The following is a 19,847-nucleotide window of genomic DNA, read 5'->3' as shown; positions in this document are numbered from 1 at the left end:
CACAACAGGGAAGTAGTCTAAACACAACAGGGAAGTAGTCTAAACACAACAGGGAAGTAGTCTAAACACAAGAGGGAAGTCGTCATAAACACAACAGGGAAGTAGTCATAAACACAACAGGGAAGTAGTCTAAACACAACAGGGAAGTAGTCTAAACACAACAGGGAAGTCGTCATAAACACAACAGGGAAGTAGTCTAAACACAACAGGGAAGTAGTCTAAACACAACAGGGAAGTAGTCATAAACACAACAGGGAAGTAGTCTAAACACAACAGGGAAGTCGTCATAAACACAACAGGGAAGTAGTCTAAACACAACAGGGAAGTCGTCATAAACACAACAGGGAAGTCGTCATAAACACAACAGGGAAGTAGTCTAAACACAACAGGGAAGTCGTCATAAACACAACAGGGAAGTAGTCTAAACACAACAGGGAAGTAGTCTAAACACAACAGGGAGGTGGAAAAATGAAAATGGTGAGAGACCTGAATACCAGGGTTGGGGTCAACTCCATTTAAATTCTAGTCAATTCAGGAAGTACACTGAAATTCCAGTTCCAAAATTCCAATTCTCTTCAATGCTTTTCAATTAGGAACATGTGGAATTGGAATTTTGGTTTACTTTCTGAATTGACCGTTTGAATTTAAATGGAATTGACCCCCCAACCCTGATGAATATGGAACAAATGGAGGGAGAAAACAGACTGGTTTCACACAAGAAGCATCTCAAGATTGTTCTCAACATGGAGGGTTCATGTCCACTGACAAAAGCGAACAGAGAGAAAAGAGTAGAACGTTTCCCGCGCCTCGTAAAAACCGCTGGTAAAAAACTGTCAGGAATTCTAAAGTAAATAGAAACAAATGGGGAGTAAAACTATATATAAATACATGTAGAAAACCTCAATTAATGTTGTAAATAAATAACGTATCAGTAAAACTATATATAAATACATGTAGAAAACCTCAGTTAATGTTGTAAATAAATAACTTATCAGTAAAACTATATATAAATACATGTAGAAAACCTCAGTTAATGTTGTAAATAAATAACTTATCAGTAAAACTATATATAGATACATGTAGAAAACCTCAGTTAATGTTGTAAATAAATAACTTATCAGTAAAACTATATATAAATACATGTAGAAAACCTCAGTTAATGTTGTAAATAAATAACTTATCAGTAAAACTATATATAAATACATGTAGAAAACCTCAGTTAATGTTGTAAATAAATAACTTATCAGTAAAACTATATATAAATACATGTAGAAAACCTCAGTTAATGTTGTAAATAAATAACTTATCAGTAAAACTATATATAAATACATGTAGAAAACCTCAGTTAATGTTGTAAATAAATAACTTATCAGTAAAACTATATATAAATACATGTAGAAAACCTCAGTTAATGTTGTAAATAAATAACTTATCAGTAAAACTATGTATAAATACATGTAGTAAACCTCAGTTAATGTTGTAAATAAATAACTTATCAGTAAAACTATATATAAATACATGTAGTAAATCTCAGTTAATGTTGTAAATAAATAACTTATCAGTAAAACTATATATAAATACATGTAGAAAACCTCAGTTAATGTTGTAAATAAATAACTTATCAGTAAAACTATATATAAATACATGTAGTAAATCTCAGTTAATGTTGTAAATAAATAACTTATCAGTAAAACTATATATAAATACATGTAGTAAATCTCAGTTAATGTTGTAAATAAATAACTTATCAGTAAAACTATAAATAAATACATGTAGAAAACCTCAGTTAATGTTGTAAATAAATAACTTATCAGTAAAACTATATATAAATACATGTAGTAAATCTCAGTTAATGTTGTAAATAAATAACTTATCAGTAAAACTATATATAAATACATGTAGTAAATCTCAGTTAATGTTGTAAATAAATAACTTATCAGTAAAACTATATATAAATACATGTAGAAAACCTCAGTTAATGTTGTAAATAAATAACTTATCAGTAAAACTATATATACATACATGTAGTAAATCTCAGTTAATGTTGTAAATAAATAACTTATCAGTAACCTATATATAAATACATGTAGTAAATCTCAGTTAATGTTGTAAATAAATAACTTATCAGTAAAACTATATATACATACATGTAGTAAATCTCAGTTAATGTTGTAAATAAATGACTTATCAGTAAAACTATATATAAATACATGTAGTAAATCTCAGTTAATATTGTAAATAAATAACTTATCAGTAAAACTATATATAAATACATGTAGTAAACCTCAGTTAATGTTGTAAATAAATAACTTAGCATTAAACTATATATAAATACATGTAGAAAACCTCAGTTAATGTTGTAAATAAATAACTTATCAGTAAAACTATATATAAATACATGTAGAAATCCTCAGTTAATGTTGTAAATAAATAACCTATCAGTAAAACTATACATAAATACATGTAGAAAACCTCAGTTAATGTTGTAAATAAATAACTTATCAGTAAAACTATATATAAATACATGTAGAAAACCTCAGTTAATGTTGTAAATAAATAACTTATCAGTAAAACTATATATACATACATGTAGTAAATCTCAGTTAATGTTGTAAATAAATAACTTATCAGTAAAACTATATATACATACATGTAGTAAATCTCAGTTAATGTTGTAAATAAATAACTTATCAGTAAAACTATATATAAATACATGTAGAAATCCTCAGTTAATGTTATAAATAAATATCTTATCATGCCGTTTTGGTTTCTGAACTATTAGGTGTGTTTTAAGCATTCAGAAAAGCGCTTTCATTAGAGGAAGTTCAGTGATCTGTAAAAAGTGAAAAGCGCTAATGAATTGATAACAGAAAAGATACCAGTGATATAACATGCTAATGAATTGATAACAGAAAAGATACCAGTGATATAACATGCTAATGAATCAATAACAGAAAAGATACCAGTGATATAACATGCTAATGAATCAATAACAGAAAAGATACCAGTGATATAACATGCTAATGAATCGAGAAATGAATTCAGAGAACTTAAAAAGAGAGATAGAGACATACACACACACACACGTACAGGCAGAATACACACACACAGACACACACACACGGACACACACACACACGTACATACACACACACGTACAGGCAGAATACACACACACAGACACACACACACAGACATACACACACACGGACATACACACACGTACAGGCAGAATACACACACACACACACACACGGACACACACACACACGTACAGGCAGAATATACATACACAGACACACACACACACGGACACACACACACACGGACATACACACACACACATACAGGCAGAATACACACACATAGACACACACACACAGACACACACACACGTACAGGCAGAATACACACACACGAACACACGCACACACGCTCGCACGCACACACACAGACTACCAAACATATACCATATGTATGTGAGTCAAGTTATTTTCATGTAGAGCAAAGAAAGTGTTTCAGCAACCATGGAAGTACAATAAGGGAGTGATCGGAGACAAAAATTAACTTTACATTCACATTATATGAATTCCTTCTTTGAATTCCAAACAAGCAAAAATCTGGAATTAAATTAAGTTTGTTTAACATATTGCTATAGTACAGTGTGTTTTTGTTAGCCATCCAAATACGTTTAAATAATTGGATGTTAAATATTCACATTGGAAGTGCCATGGCATATATATATGTATTCTCAAGCATTCATACAGTATCTCAAGCATTCATACAGTATCTCAAGCACACATACAGTATCTCAAGCATTCATACAGTATCTCAAGCATTCATACAGTATCTCAAGCATTCATACAGTATCTCAAGCATTCATACAGTATCTCAAGCATTCATACAGTATCTCAAGCACACATACAGTATCTCAAGCATTCATACAGTATCTCAAGCATTCATACAGTATCTCAAGCATTCATACAGTATCTCAAGCATTCCCTTTGACTTCTATAAAACTGAAATAACGTGATTTTACATTTACATTTTACATTTACATTTTTGTCATTTAGCAGACGCTCTTATCCAGAGCGACTTACAGGAGCAATTAGGGTTAAGTGCCTTGCTCAAGGGCACATCGACAGATTTTTCACCTAGTCGGCTCGGGGATTAGAACCAGCGACCTTTCGGTTACTGGCACTACGCTCTTAACCACTAAGCTACCTGCCGCCCCGTGATGATGATGATGATGATGATGATGGTTGAATGGATGAAGGAGGGATTGAAGGAGGGAGAAACAGAATGGGTATTGGAGAGGAAGGGATGCAACGCATACCAGCCATAGCATAGCGGCCAGGGACCCACAGTTAACTGAACAAGGTGTTAGTAATATTATATTACACACAACTCGGTTAGTCAAACGGACGTTATTTTATGCTAAGCAATGCAAAATCACTGGCCTGCGTACTGCATTAAAAAAACCACAACGTAATTGAATATGTTCTTCCTGGACTACAGGTAGTTATGAAGGTTAGTTAATGCAGAGGCTGTATTCGTCACTACCAACAAACGTAATCATTTTTTAAAAAACAAATAGCTCAAGCTTACATTTCTTGTCACTCTTGTCACTCTGTAAGAGAGGAGGGGGTCAATACAACATGTTGAATACATTCAGCTGATAAACAGAAATCAGGTAAAAGTCTTCTAACATTTTTTTAAACAAATTGAACAAGAAGAATGTTCTGGAAAAAGGTGTAGTTGGTTACCTCGTCGTCTGCGTCCAGGTCTGAATCAGACTCCTGAATAGGACACCAAGGAGCAAAATAAAGAAGACGTTCAGCCAGATCTGCTTTGGGGCAGCATTATTCACATTCAGCCAGATCTGCTTAGGGACAGCATTATTCACATTCAGCCAGATCTGCTTAGGGACAGCATTATTCACATTCAGACAGATCTGCTTAGGGACAGCATTATTCACATTCAGCCAGATCTGCTTAGGGACAGCATTATTCACATTCAGCCAGATCTGCTTTGGGACAGCATTATTCACATTCAGCCAGATCTGCTTTGGGACAGCATTATTCACATTCAGCCAGATCTGCTTTGGGACAGCATTATTCACATTCAGCCAGATCTGCTTTGGGACAGCATTATTCACATTCAGCCAGATCTGCTTCGGGACAGCATTATTCACATTCAGCCAGATCTGCTTTGGGACAGCATTATTCACATTCAGCCAGATCTGCTTTGGGACAGCATTATTCACATTCAGCCAGATCTGCTTCGGGACAGCATTATTCACATTCAGCCAGATCTGCTTAGGGACAGCATTATTCACATTCAGCCAGATCTGCTTAGGGACAGCATTATTCACATTCAGCCAGATCTGCTTTGGGACAGCATTATTCACATTCAGCCAGATCTGCTTCGGGACAGCATTATTCACATTCAGCCAGATCTGCTTTGGGACAGCATTATTCACATTCAGCCAGATCTGCTTTGGGACAGCATTATTCACATTCAGCCAGATCTGCTTAGGGACAGCATTATTCACATTCAGCCAGATCTGCTTAGGGACAGCATTATTCACATTCAGCCAGATCTGCTTAGGGACAGCATTATTCACATCCAGCTAGATCTGCTTAGGGACAGCATTATTCACATTCAGCCAGATCTGCTTAGGGACAGCATTATTCACATTCAGTCAGATCTGCTTTGGGACAGCATTACTCACTTTACCTACTCACTTTATGTTAGTGCACATTATGGCTGCGTCCCAAATGGCACCCTATTCCCTTTATAGTACACTACTTTAGACCAGAGCCCCTTTATAGTGCACTACTTTAGACCAGAGCCCCTTTATAGTACACTACTTTAGACCAGAGCCCCTATATAGTGCACTACTTTAGACCAGAGCCCCTATATAGTGCACTACTTTAGACCAGAGCCCCTTTATAGTGCACTACTTTAGACCAGAGCCCCTTTATAGTGCACTACTTTAGACCAGAGCCCCTTTATAGTGCACTACTTTAGACCAGAGCCCCTTTATAGTGCACTACTTTAGACCAGAGCCCCTTTATAGTGCACTACTTTAGACCAGAGCCCCTTTATAGTGCACTACTTTAGACCAGAGCCCCTTTATAGTGCACTACTTTAGACCAGAGCCCCTATTTAGTGCACTACTTATGACCCGGTCACAATATAGGGATCGGGGTACCATTTAAGGGATGTACATCATACTATTGTGATATCCAGGCATGTCCAGCATTATTTAATGTTATTACACATTGTGTCCAGTCCAGGTGTGTCCAGCATTATTGAATATTATTACACATTGTGTCCAGCATTATTTAATGTTATTACACATTGTGTCCAGTCCAGGTGTGTCCAGCATTATTTAATGTTATTACACATTGTGTCCAGTCCAGGCGTGTCCAGCATTATTTAATGTTATTACACATTGTGTCCAGTCCAGGTGTGTCCAGCATTATTTAACGTTATTACACATTGTGTCCAGTCCAGGTGTGTCCAGCATTATTTAATGTTATTACACATTGTGTCCAGTCCAGGTGTGTCCAGCATTATTTAATATTATTACACATTGTGTCCAGTCCAGGTGTGTCCAGCATTATTTAATGTTATTACACATTGTGTCCAGTCCAGGTGTGTCCAGCATTATTTAATGTTATTACATATTGTGTCCAGTCCAGGTGTGTCCAGCATTATTTAATGTTATTACACATTGTGTCCAGTCCAGGTGTGTCCAGCATTATTTAATGTTATTACATATTGTGTCCAGCATTATTTAATGTTATTACACATTGTGTCCAGTCCAGGTGTGTCCAGCATTATTTAATGTTATTACACACTTTGTCCAGCATTATTTAATGTTATTACACACTGTGTCCAGTCCAGGTGTGTTCAGGTGTCTTACCTTGCAGTAGGTGGGCAGCGTGATGTTCAGGTTGCAGATTGCATTGTGGGTAAGACTACGGTAGGTGCGGGGCTCCTTGGTGAAGGACAGTCTGCCACACGGCTCCTGGGCGCTGTCACGAATCTGTCAATCAATCAATGAATCAGTTAGTTGGTCAGTCAGCCAGTCAATCAATCAATCAATCAACCAATCACTGGAAAGCCCTGGAATCAGGTGAGTGTGTGGTTATTCGCTGGGAAAGTGAAAAACATTTTCTGGTATCCACTTTTATTGTACTGTATAATCAAACTAATTAAAATACATATTAAATGATATACCAGTGTCTTTGATGTATTCTATCGCCGTTTTTATTTCCGTGGGTTTGGTGCATGAAGTCCATTCAGAACTAAAACAAAGCGGACAACCGCGTCACACTTCCCCAGTGTATAAGAAGTCCAGTAATGGCGTGTTACCTTGATGAAGAGTGCGAGGCGGTTCTCTTTGAATGCGTAGAAGCTGAAGGCGTGATGCTGTCCACTCTTGGTCAGAGGAACCAGGTTCCCAAAACAGTCTGCAAAGATCGGCTTCCCCTCCAACACCTGTAGTATGGACGGACAGACAGACAGACAGACAGACAGACAGACAGACAGGCAGGCAGGCAGGCAGGCAGACAGACAGACAGATAGGCAGGCAGGCAGGCAGGCAGGCAGACAGACAGACAGACAGACAGACAGGCAGGCAGGCAGGCAGGCAGGCAGGCAGGCAGGCAGGCAGGCAGGCAGGCAGACAGACAGACAGACAGACAGACAGACAGACAGACAGACAGACAGACAGACAGACAGACAGACAGACAGACAGACAGACAGACAGACAGACAGTAGAGAGCTAGGGTCAGACACCAAGAACCATGTACTGCATCTTATGTGTTTAAAGTATTGTCTAAATAATATAACTGTGCATTCTGCATAAATCAGTCTTGTCGACAGCGAGCATGAATGAAATGAAATCAAAGAACTGTTACGGTTTGGGGAAATCTTTACTGAACTGGTGCCGGGTCACCTCTCCCTCCTCCCTACCTCTCCCCTCCCCTCCCTCTCCCCTCCTCCTGTTGTTCCAGGGTTTCTCCTCCTCTCCATCCTCCCTCTCCCCTCCTCACCCCCTCTCCCACCCTCCTGCCTCTCCATTCCGCCCTCCTTCCCCCTCACCACATCTCTGCTCTGGGTCACCTTTGCGAATTTCCCTTGTTGTTCCAGGGTCTCCCCCCCTCTCCCACTCCCCACTCTCCTCTCCTCCTTCCCACTCTCACCTCTACGTCTCTACTCCGGGCCACCTCTGTGAAGTTCTCTTGCTGTTCCAGGGTCTCTCCCCCCTCCCTCCCTCCCTCTCTCCCCCCCTCCCTCCCTCCCTCCCTCCCTCCCTCCCTCCCTCCCTCCCTCTCTCCCCTCTCCTCCTCTCCCCCTCCCCACTCTCCTCTCCCCCTCTCACCTCTACGTCTCTACTCCGGGCCACCTCTATGAAGTTCTCTTGCTGTTCCAGGGTCTCTCCCCCTCCCTCCCTCCCTCCCTCCCTCCCTCTCTCCCCTCTCCTCCTCTCCCCCTCCCCACTCTCCTCCCCCCTCTCACCTCTACGTCTCTACTCCGGGCCACCTCTGTGAAGTTCTCTTGCTGTTCCAGGGTCTTGTCCATCTTGTCGTCCGTCATGCAGAAGCAGCGGAGGCGGGCCTCGATGGGGTCCAGCGTCTTGGCGAAGATGACGAACTTGGCCATGTAGGGGACACAGATGATCTCTCTGTACAGCTGGGTAGAGAAACTCACAGCCTCCTGGGTCTGACGACAGTCTATCAGCCAGAACCTACAGGTAGAGAATCAATAAATCAATAAGTTCATCAATCTATCAATAGATCAATCTGTCAGTCTATCAGCCAGAACCTACAGGTAGAGAATCAATAATCAATAAGTTCATCAATCTATCAATAGATCAATCTGTCAGTCTATCAAACAGAACCTACAGCGCACCGGAGGGGGAGGGGATTATCAATAATTAATGAATTGATAGATCAATCAATCTATCTATCTATCTATCTATCTATCTATCTATCTATCTATCTATCTATCTATCTATCTATCTATCTATCTATCTATCTATCTATCTATCTATCTATCTATCTATCTATCTATCTAGGACGTAATAGATCAATCAATCCAATCGAATGAAGAATCAATCATTCCATCAGTAGTTTAATCAGAAGGAGGATGGTGTTTTCAACAGAATGTCAAAACAACAGACATCAGATGAAAACACACTAGTCCCTCCCTCTGGAGCCCTCACCTTGCTGACACGTTGGTGGTGAAGGACACACATTGGTTGATGAAGGTGAGGGGGGTGGAGCCAGTGATGTCCTCCCATTGGGCAGGAGTGGTTCCACCTAGAACACACATCAGGATGGAACTCTCTGGTAAATATATTCTAAATATGAATGTGGGTTGATTCAAACCAGGCTTTGCTGTATATCAAGAAGGCAAACATGACTACTCACAATCAATCATTCAGTCAGTCAGTCAATCAACCAACCAACCAACCTTCCAATCAACCAACCAATCAACCAACCAATCAACAGTCATTTCCTACGTACCAGTGATACTGCAGAGCAGACGCAGAGTGGGCGTGTCCCCTCCAAACACGTTGGCTGTCCCGTCGTTGCTCGAGCTCTTGGGGACAGGGATCGTCATGGTGATTGGCTTGTGGAACTTCCGCCTCCTGGGCTCTAAGGTAACGATGGGGCTGAACGTAGCCCTGTTACCCAGAATCCTCTTCACCAGGTCTACGCCGATTGGCTGAGCCTAGGAGGAAGTGGAACGCGAGAGTCAGGAAGTAAGAAACAAATTAAAACTTCAAAAGTGTTCAGTTGTTCGATCATCAGACCCCCCCTTCCTACCTGTAGTCCAACCCTGATGTTCTTAGTGAGAGCACCCTCTGGGAACACAGCCTGGACCTGAGGTACCAGGGTACTGCTCAACACCCCTCCCTCAGGACCAATCAGTCGGCTGTCCTGCTTGATGCGCGACACCACCGCAAAGTATTGTGGGAAGTCCCTGGTGATGATACGGCAAATCCTCTTCTTCTCCAGCTCCTCGGGAGAATCCAGCTCTGGAGGAGGAAACCAATGGGAGGACAGGGAAAAAAACAGGGGTCAGGCGATACACAAGGACCAATCGGATTGAGCAGTCGGGACCTAACTGTTTCATCCTCTTTGGTGAATGAACAAAGGTAGAAAAATTGAACGATTGCTGGCATGGCAGTCTGGTGCTGTCAAGTCCCTCCTGCCTCCTCCCTGCTCCTCCCTCCCCACTCCCTCCCTGCTCCTCCATCCCCAGTCCACTCCCCCCTCCTCCCCCCTGTCTCCCCCTGTCTCACCCTCGTCCATGCCGTTCAGTATTTGGTTGAGTTCCTCCTCACTGTGCTCACAGTGATGTTCCCTCCAGCTCTCCCCCATCTCACTCCTCAGAATCACCAGCTCCCGCTCCGTCCCCCGCAGGGCCGCGAAGTGGGGGATCTCCACAATCACCGGCCTGGAGGGTCAGAGGTCAGGGAAATTGGTAAAGGTCGTGATGACAGGAGGACCCATTCCATGGAAGAACACAAAACATCACAAGATGAGGGACAAATAAATCCTGGAGAAATTCCTGGAGGAGATTCAAGCAAACAGAAGGATATGATAAGATAATAATACATTTATTTTGATGATGATGATGATGATAATGATGAGGAGGAGGAGGGTCAGGTGACATAACATTCTGAACATAGAAAAATCACAACATCACAACATGGGGAGGAAAAATCATGGGGATAGTGGGATAGAACTGGAACAGATTCAGACTGTAGTTCTCAACAACAAAACAACAACCCTGGAACTCAAATGTGGAGAGGGCTGGGGAGAATATATGATGAGACCAGGGTATATATGGGCTGGCTGGGCTGGGGAGAATATATGATGAGACCAGGGTATATATGGGCTGGCTGGATGGGCTGGGGTAGTATATATGATGAGACCAGGGTATATATGGGCTGGCTGGGCTGGGGAGAATATATGATGAGACCACGGTATATATGGGCTGGCTGGATGGGCTGGGGTAGTATATATGATGAGACCAGGGTATATATGGGCTGGCTGGGTGGGGTAGTATATATGATGAGACCAGGGTATATATGGGCTGGCTGGGCTGGGGAGAATCTATGATGAGACCAGGGTATATATGGGCTGGCTGGGTGGGGTAGTATATATGATGAGACCAGGGTATATATGGGCTGGCTGGGCTGGGGAGAATATATGATGAGACCAGGGTATATATGGGCTGGCTGGATGGGCTGGGGTAGTATATATGATGAGACCAGGGTATATATGGGCTGGCTGGATGGGCTGGGGTAGTATATATGATGAGACCAGGGTATATATGGGCTGGCTGGATGGGCTGGGGTAGTATATATGATGAGACCAGGGTATATATGGGCTGGCTGGGCTGGGGAGAATATATGATGAGACCAGGGTATATATGGGCTGGCTGGGCTGGGGAGAATATATGATGAGACCAGGGCATATATGGGCTGGCTGGCTGGGTGGGGTAGTATATATGATGAGACCAGGGTATATATGGGCTGGCTGGCTGGGTGGGCTAGTATATATGATTTGGAAAGGCACACACCTGTCTATATAAGGTCCCACAGTTGACAGTGCATGTCAGAGCAAAAACCAAGCCATGAGGTCGAAGGAATTGTCCGTAGACCTCCAAGACAGGATTGTGTAGAGGCACAGATCTGGGGAAGGGTACCAAAAAATGTCTGCAGCATTGAATGTCCCCAAGAACACAGTGGCCGCCATCATTCTTAAATGGAAGAAGTTTGAAACCACCAAGACTCTTCCTAGAGCTGGCTGCCGGGCCAAACTGAGCAATCGAGGGAGATGGGGCCTTGGTCAGGGAGGTGACCAAGAACCCGATGGTCACTCTGACAGAGCTCCAGAGTTCTTCTGTGGAGATGGGAGAACCTTCCAGAAGGACATCCATCTCTGCAGCACTCCAACAATCAGGCCTTTATGGTAGAGTGGCCAGACGGAAGCCACTCCTCAGTAAAAGGCACATGACAGCCCGGTTGGTGTTTGCCAAAAGGCACCTAAAGGACTCTCAGACCATGAAAAACAAGATTCTCTGGTCTGATGAAACCAAGATTGAACTCTTTGGCCTGAATGCCAAGTGTCACGTCTGGAGAAAACCTGGCACCATCCCTACGGTGAAGCATGGTGGTGGCAGCATCATGCTGTGGGGATGTTTTTCGGCGGCAGGGACTGGGAGACTAGTCAGGATCGAGGGAAAGATGAACGGAGCAAAGTACAGAGAGATCCTTGATGAAAACCTGCTCCAGAGCACTCAGGACCTCAGACTGGGGCGAAGGTTCACCTTCCAACAGGACAACGACCCTAAGCACACAGCCAAGACAACGCAGGAGTGGCTTTGGGACAAGTCTCTGAATGTCCTTGAGTGGCCCAGCCAGAGCCCTGACTTGAACCCGATCTAACATCTGTGGAGAGACCTGAAAATAGCTGTGCAGCGACGCTCCCCATCCAAACTGACAGAGCTTGAGAGGATCTGCAGAGAAGAATGGGAGAAACTCCCCAAATACAGGTGTGCCAAGCTTGTAGCGTCATACCCAAGAAGACTCTAGGCTGTAATCGCTGCCAAAGGTGCTCAACAAAGTACTGCATTTATTTTGAATAAATTAGCAAACATTTCGAAAAAAGAGTTTTTGCTTTGTCATTATGGGTTATTGCGTGTAGATTGATAATTAAAAAAAGTGGAACAAGTCAAGGGGTCTGAATACTTTCCGAAGTCACTGTATATGGTGTCCCCTCTCTCTCTCTCTGTGGTCTCTCCTACCCCAGGAACTTGGTGCCGGGAGGCCCCTAGCTGTAGTATGTGAGTTACCCCAGGAACTTGGTGCCAGAAGGCCCCAGCTGTAGTATGTGAGTTACCCCAGGAACTTGGTGCGAGGAGGCCCCAGCTGTAGTGTGTGAGTTACCCCAGGAACTTGGTGCCAGGAGGCCCCAGCTGTAATGTGTGAGTTACCTTAGGAACTTGGTGCCGGGAGGCCCTAGCTGTAGTGTGTGAGTTACCCCAGGAACTTGGTGCGAGGAGGCCCCAGCTGTAGTGTGTGAGTTACCCCAGGAACTTGGTGCCAGGAGGCCCCAGCTGTAATGTGTGAGTTACCCCAGGAACTTGGTGCCGGGAGGCCCTAGCTGTAGTGTGTGAGTTACCCCAGGAACTTGGTGCGAGGAGGCCCCAGCTGTAGTGTGTGAGTTACCCCAGGAACTTGGTGCCAGGAGGGCCCAGCTGTAATGTGTGAGTTACCCCAGGAACTTGGTGCCAGGAGGCCCCAGCTGTAGTATCCTGCTGACCAGACTCTCTCCCTCATTGAGAGGGGGCGGGGCCGTGGGAAGGTGGAGCTTACTGATCCATTACGCAGCACGGGGGAAGAAGAGAACGTTAACACATACTCTCTCTCTCTCTCTCTCTCTCTCTCTCTCTCTCTCTCTCTCTCTCTCTCTCTCTCTCTCTCTCTCTCTCTCTCTCTCTCTCTCTCTCTCTCTCTCTCTCTCTCTCTCTCTCTCTCTCTCTCTCTCTCTCTCTCTCTCTCTCTCTCTCTCTCGCTCTCTCCATCTTACCCGAGGAACTGTGCCCCAGTGGGGCCGACCTCTATGATGCGTCCTGCCAGCCCCTCTCCCTCCACCAGGGGGGGCATGGACGCCAGGCGGTGCCTCTTCACCAGGCGGCACGTCACCCGCGTCGGAGCAGAACACTTCCTGGGCGGCACAATGATGCGCAGCCCGTTGTGGCGGCAACCACGCATGGCCCCGCCCCTGGCGTCCACCATGAAACTGACCAGGAAGCTGGAGGGAGAGGAGGGAGAGGGGGAAGGAGGGGGGTAGGGAGGATGGGGGAGGGAAAGGGAGATGGAGAGGGAGTAGGGAAGGAGAGATGGAGATGGAGAGAGAGTAGGAAAGGAGAGATGGAGATGGAGAGGGAGTAGGGAAGGAGAGATGAGATGGAGAGGGAGTATGGAAGGAGAGATGGAGAGAGAGTAGGGAAGGAGAGATGGAGATGGAGAGGGAGTAGGGAAGGAGAGATGGAGAGGGAGTAGGGAAGGAGAGATGGAGATGGAGAGGGAGTAGGGAAGGAGAGATGGAGATGGAGAGGGAGTAGGGAAGGAGAGATGGAGATGGAGAGGGAGTAGGGAAGGAGAGATGGAGATGGAGAGAGAGTAGGGAAGGAGAGATGGAGATGGAGAGGGAGTAGGGAAGGAGAGATGGAGAGAGAGTAGGGAAGGAGAGATGGAGATGGAGAGGGAGTAGGGAAGGAGAGATGGAGATGGAGAGGGAGTAGGGAAGGAGAGATGGAGATGGAGAGGGAGTAGGGAAGGAGAGATGGAGATGGAGAGGGAGTAGGGAAGGAGAGATGGAGATGGAGAGGGAGTAGGGAAGGAGAGATGGAGATGGAGAGGGAGAGAGAGTAGGGAAGGAGAGATGGAGATGGAGAGGGAGTAGGGAAGTAGAATTGGAGATGGAGAGGGAGAGAGAGTAGGGAAGGAGAGATGGAGATGGAGAGGGAGTAGGGAAGGAGAGATGGAGATGGAGCGGGAGAGAGAGTAGGGAAGGAGAGATGGAGATGGAGAGGGAGTAGGGAAGGAGAGATGGAGATGGAGATGGAGAGGGAGAGGGAGTAGGGAAGGAGAGATGGAGATGGAGATGGAGAGGAGTAGGGAAGGAGAGATGGAGATGGAGAGGGAGTAGGGAAGGAGAGATGGAGATGGAGAGGGAGTAGGGAAGGAGAGATGGAGATGGAGAGGGAGTAGGGAAGGAGAGATGGAGATGGAGAGGGAGTAGGGAAGGAGAGATAGAGATGGAGAGGGAGTAGGGAAGGAGAGATGGAGATGGAGAGGGAGTAGGGAAGGAGAGATGGAGATGGAGAGGGAGTAGGGAAGGAGAGATGGAGATGGAGAGGGAGTAGGGAAGGAGAGATGGAGATGGAGAGCGAGTAGGGAAGGAGAGATAGAGATGGAGAGGGAGTAGGGAAGGAGAGATGGAGATGGAGAGGGAGAGGGAGTAGGGAAGGAGAGATGGAGATGGAGAGGGAGTAGGGAAGGAGAGATGGAGATGGAGAGGGAGTAGGGAAGGAGAGATGGAGAGGGAGTAGGGAAGGAGAGATGGAGATGGAGATGGAAAGGGAGTAGGGAAGGAGAGATGGAGATGGAGAGGGAGAGGGAGTAGGGAAGGAGAGATGGAGATGGAGAGGGAGTAGGGAAGGAGAGATGGAGATGGAGAGGGAGAGAGAGTAGGGAAGGAGAGATGGAGATGGAGAGGGAGTAGGGAAGGAGAATTGGAGATGGAGAGGGAGAGAGAGTAGGGAAGGAGAGATGGAGATGGAGAGGGAGTAGGGAAGGAGAGATGGAGATGGAGCGGGAGAGAGAGTAGGGAAGGAGAGATGGAGATGGAGAGGGAGTAGGGAAGGAGAGATGGAGATGGAGATGGAGAGGGAGAGGGAGTAGGGAAGGAGAGATGGAGATGGAGATGGAGAGGGAGTAGGGAAGGAGAGATGGAGATGGAGAGGGAGTAGGGAAGGAGAGATGGAGATGGAGAGGGAGTAGGGAAGGAGAGATAGAGATGGAGAGGGAGTAGGGAAGGAGAGATGGAGATGGAGAGGGAGTAGGGAAGGAGAGATAGAGATGGAGAGGGAGTAGGGAAGGAGAGATGGAGATGGAGAGGGAGTAGGGAAGGAGAGATGGAGATGGAGAGGGAGTAGGGAAGGAGAGATGGAGATGGAGAGGGAGTAGGGAAGGAGAGATGGAGATGGAGAGGGAGTAGGGAAGGAGAGATAGAGATGGAGAGGGAGTAGGGAAGGAGAGATGGAGATGGAGAGGGAGAGGGAGTAGGGAAGGAGAGATGGAGATGGAGAGGGAGTAGGGAAGGAGAGATGGAGATGGAGAGGGAGTAGGGAAGGAGAGATGGAGATGGAGAGGGAGTAGGGAAGGAGAGATGGAGATGGAGAGGGAGTAGGGAAGGAGAGATGGAGATGGAGAGGGAGAGGGAGTAGGGAAGGAGAGATGGAGATGGAGAGAGAGTAGGAAAGGAGAGATGGAGATGGAGAGGGAGTAGGGAAGGAGAGATGGAGATGGAGAGGGAGTAGGGAAGGAGAGATGGAGAGAGAGTAGGGAAGGAGAGATGGAGATGGAGAGAGAGTAGGGAAGGAGAGATGGAGATGGAGATGGAGAGGGAGTAGGGAAGGAGAGATGGAGATGGAGAGGGAGTAGGGAAGGAGAGATGGAGATGGAAATGGAGTAGGGAAGGAGAGATGGAGATGGAGAGGGAGTAGGGAAGGAGAGATGGAGATGGAGATGGAGTAGGGAAGGAGAGATGAGATGGAGAGGGAGTATGGAAGGAGAGATGAAGGGTAGAAGAGGAAGGGATGGGAGGAGTAGGGCAGGAGAGAGGAGAGGGAGAGGTGTGGAGGGAGAGGGAGGAGGGGAAAGGGGGGAGAAGGGGTTAAATGGTTGATCTGGGAAAGTGTACAGAGAAAGTGTGAAGTCATATCACACCACATGACTTTGAGCCAGATTTAGTGTTTGAGACAGTTGTTCTCTTATCTTTGTCTTAGTATGTGAAAAGGTACAGTAATGTAATCCTGGGTTTATTCTAAATCTTGTAGTAGTAGTACACTATGTACGGAATAGGGTGCCATTTGGGAAGCAGCAAAAGAGATCCTCTGGACTAGGGATTCATATTTTCAATATCGGGAATGTGTTTTCCACCAAACGGACTTGTTGCAGATATAAATCAGTGCGTGAGAAAGTAGTGCACACAACATGTACTTTTTCGCTTAGGTTTAATGAACCAAATAAAATGTTTTAATGTAAATGTGTTTCCATGGCATTTTCAACTCTACCAATAGTTTTGTCACAAAAACGGTTACGTTAAATATCAAATGTGCCTACTCTGGTCTTGGCACGTGCGCTGTAATCAACAGCTCGCGGATCCAGTGTGGGTCGGCTAGTCTACATGATGAGATTATTATGGATAAGAACGAGAATATTTAGAATTTGTCAAATGGCAGTCGAGCATCGATCATCATGTCACCAGAATAAGACCCTCCATATTTATCTGAAAGGAGCATCAAGCTCATCACCTTTCACTTTCACCACCCTGTGACGTTCATCATAATTTATTTAATTTGTAGCCGAATAAACTGCATGGTTTCCCGAGTCGTAGTGGGAGGACCACACTCCATATCAACGTGTGACTCTTGAGTTTACTTCGATATGATTTGCGCATAAAGGCGTTTCCACCGCCATTTCTCGCATAATTTTACAGACACAAAAAGATCTCACCATGTCCAATGAACAAAAACGATCTGTCGGCATTTATACAATTGTTCTGAAACTTCCTGTTTCCATCACAGCTGTCGTGATTTAAAAAATATATATAAATACGGTATGACTTTACTCGCATGAAAACTGTGGATGGAAACGTGGTTAGTGACATTGTTGTGAATTGCGAGACAGGTCAGTTATAAATTCTGAGCTTTATCACGTTTCTCAATTCATTCAGCGCATTCCAGCAGTAGGTAACCTAGGCTACCTCCACACAGAGCGCGCGCAGGAAGCACCGACTTCCGTAACGGCAGTCAAACAAAAGTCAAATGACCAAAGTTGCTAAGCTTGCTTGATAACGTCCTTCAAAGAATGACAGAATAGGTCCTATTTTTGGGGCTAAATGGAGTTGATGATTATACAGGTAGCAGATCAGCTCATGAATAACGGGAAGATGAAGACTGGAAATAGTTTAAATATCAAGGTATCTTAACGGGGACCAACTCTGTTTAAAAATATCCATATCTACTCTCAAACCGTTTTTGTTGATCACACATTCTCTACCGTAGCTCTCATATGGGTAGCAAGAACGAGCCGGCGCAAAGAATCTCGGGAAATGTTATAACGGTATTTTGACATGCGTAGGCAAGAGACGTGCTTTGACAATGCAACCAATGGATTACAGAATAAAATTAGGAATTTTCATGCGAGACAGGAGTTAGGATTTTGGGTTTTCAGTGGGATTGGGACTGGATAGGAAAATAGCCTGGGCTCCAGAGGACAGGAGAAGATAGAATTTTCCATCTTGCTTCTCTGAATTGTTAACAAACTTCGTGTCTGTGACAGAGATGCTTATGTAGTGAATTGTTAACAGTCTTCATGTCTGTGACAGAGATGCCTATGTAGTGAATTGTTAACAGTCTTCATGTCTGTGACAGAGATGCCTATGTAGTGAATTGTTAACAGACTTCATGTCTGTGACAGAGATGCCTATGTAGTGAATTGTTAACAGACCTCTTGTCTGTGACAGAGATGCCTATGTAGTGAATTGTTAACAGACCTCTTGTCTGTGACAGAGATGCCTATGTAGTGAATTGTTAACAGACTTCATGTCTGTGACAGAGATGCCTATGTAGTGAATTGTTAACAGTCTTCATGTCTGTGACAGAGATGCCTATGTAGTGAATTGTTAACAGACTTCATGTCTGTGACAGAGATGCCTATGTAGTGAATTGTGCATATAAGCCTGTCTGAAGAGTTACAGTGACAGCTCAAAGAGGCACACGTTACATTCTAGGCTATACTGTTTCCTGTTTCCTGTTTCCTGTTTCCTGCATGCGGGTCGCGCATGCTTTGAATTCATGGCGGCTTTGTGTGAAGTTAATGCGCTCGTCTAAAGGTTTCCATGACAACATGTTCGGATAATGGACTATTGTATTTTGTTGCTAAACTGCTGCTGTCCATGTAGTGTATTAAGTGGAATTGCATTAGTGCCATATTGGGGAAAATGTTGTCCTTTCCAGGGTGTTCCTGGGACAGTCCTGGGATCCAGGACTCATGGATCCATGTTAATCCCTACTATGTTAATCCGTAATCTGGACTCATGCAGACAGAGCATCAGTGTTGCTGTCTGTGTTGGGTAGCAAACTGAAACTGGGATGGAACAACTGTTGTGTGACATCATTCTGAGATGACATGGTGTGGTGACAGGTGAGGAGGGAACACTGTGAGGCCTGACATTCCACTTCCATTCCATTCTACTGACTTCCATTCCATTCTACCTAGTTCCATTCCATTCTATTGACTTCCATTCCATTCTACTGACTTCCATTCCATTCTACCTAGTTCCATTCCATTCTATTGACTTCCATTCCATTCTACCTAGTTCCATTCCATTCTATTGACTTCCATTCCATTCTACTGACTTCCATTCCATTCACCCCAGTTCCATTCCATTCTATTGACTTCCATTCCATTCTACTGACTTCCATTCCATTATAATCACTTCCATTCCATTATAATCACTTCCATTCCATTCTACTGACTTCCATTCCATTATAATCACTTCCATTCCATTCTACTGACTTCCATTCCATTCTACTGACTTCCATTCCATTCTACTGACTTCCATTCCATTATAATCACTTCCATTCCATTCTACTGACTTCCATTCCATTATAATCACTTCCATTCCATTCTACTGACTTCCATTCCATTCTACTGACTTCCATTCCATTATAATCACTTCCATTCCATTCTACTGACTTCCATTCCATTCTACTGACTTCCATTCCATTATAATCACTTCCATTCCATTCTACTGACTTCCATTCCATTCTACTGACTTACATTCCATTCTTTTTATTTTATTTTATTTTTTATTTCACCTTTATTTAACCAGGTAAACCAGTTGAGAACAAGTTCTCATTTACAACTGCGACCTGGCCAAGATAAAGCAAAGCAGTGCGATAAAAACAACAATACAGAGTTACATATGGGGCAAAACAAACAAAGTCAAAAAATA

General features: G+C 44.2%; 1 protein-coding gene across 1 annotated transcript in view; it reads right to left on the bottom strand.

Moving 5' to 3' along the window:
* LOC121564115 (ankyrin-2-like) overlaps window positions 1-19,847 on the bottom strand; it is a gene marked incomplete at its 3' end in the record, with an annotated part of 144,612 nt that overhangs the window by 26,660 nt on the left and 98,105 nt on the right. The window contains exons 30-40 of the mRNA XM_045216174.1: window positions 13,626-13,850; window positions 13,312-13,410; window positions 10,328-10,482; window positions 9,849-10,060; window positions 9,546-9,753; window positions 9,242-9,338; window positions 8,536-8,764; window positions 7,387-7,512; window positions 6,935-7,057; window positions 4,767-4,799; window positions 4,609-4,630 (exon numbers count right to left, since the gene is read on the bottom strand). Coding sequence (XP_045072109.1) covers window positions 4,609-4,630; window positions 4,767-4,799; window positions 6,935-7,057; window positions 7,387-7,512; window positions 8,536-8,764; window positions 9,242-9,338; window positions 9,546-9,753; window positions 9,849-10,060; window positions 10,328-10,482; window positions 13,312-13,410; window positions 13,626-13,850 — 1,529 coding nt within the window. The remainder of the gene's footprint in view (window positions 1-4,608; window positions 4,631-4,766; window positions 4,800-6,934; window positions 7,058-7,386; window positions 7,513-8,535; window positions 8,765-9,241; window positions 9,339-9,545; window positions 9,754-9,848; window positions 10,061-10,327; window positions 10,483-13,311; window positions 13,411-13,625; window positions 13,851-19,847) is intronic.

Source organism: Coregonus clupeaformis, unplaced genomic scaffold (assembly GCF_020615455.1).
Source record: "Coregonus clupeaformis isolate EN_2021a unplaced genomic scaffold, ASM2061545v1 scaf0625, whole genome shotgun sequence".
Taxonomy (NCBI): Eukaryota; Metazoa; Chordata; class Actinopteri; order Salmoniformes; family Salmonidae; genus Coregonus; species Coregonus clupeaformis.
Note: the sequence above shows the minus strand (reverse complement) of the source record. Positions and strands in the feature narration are given on the sequence as shown.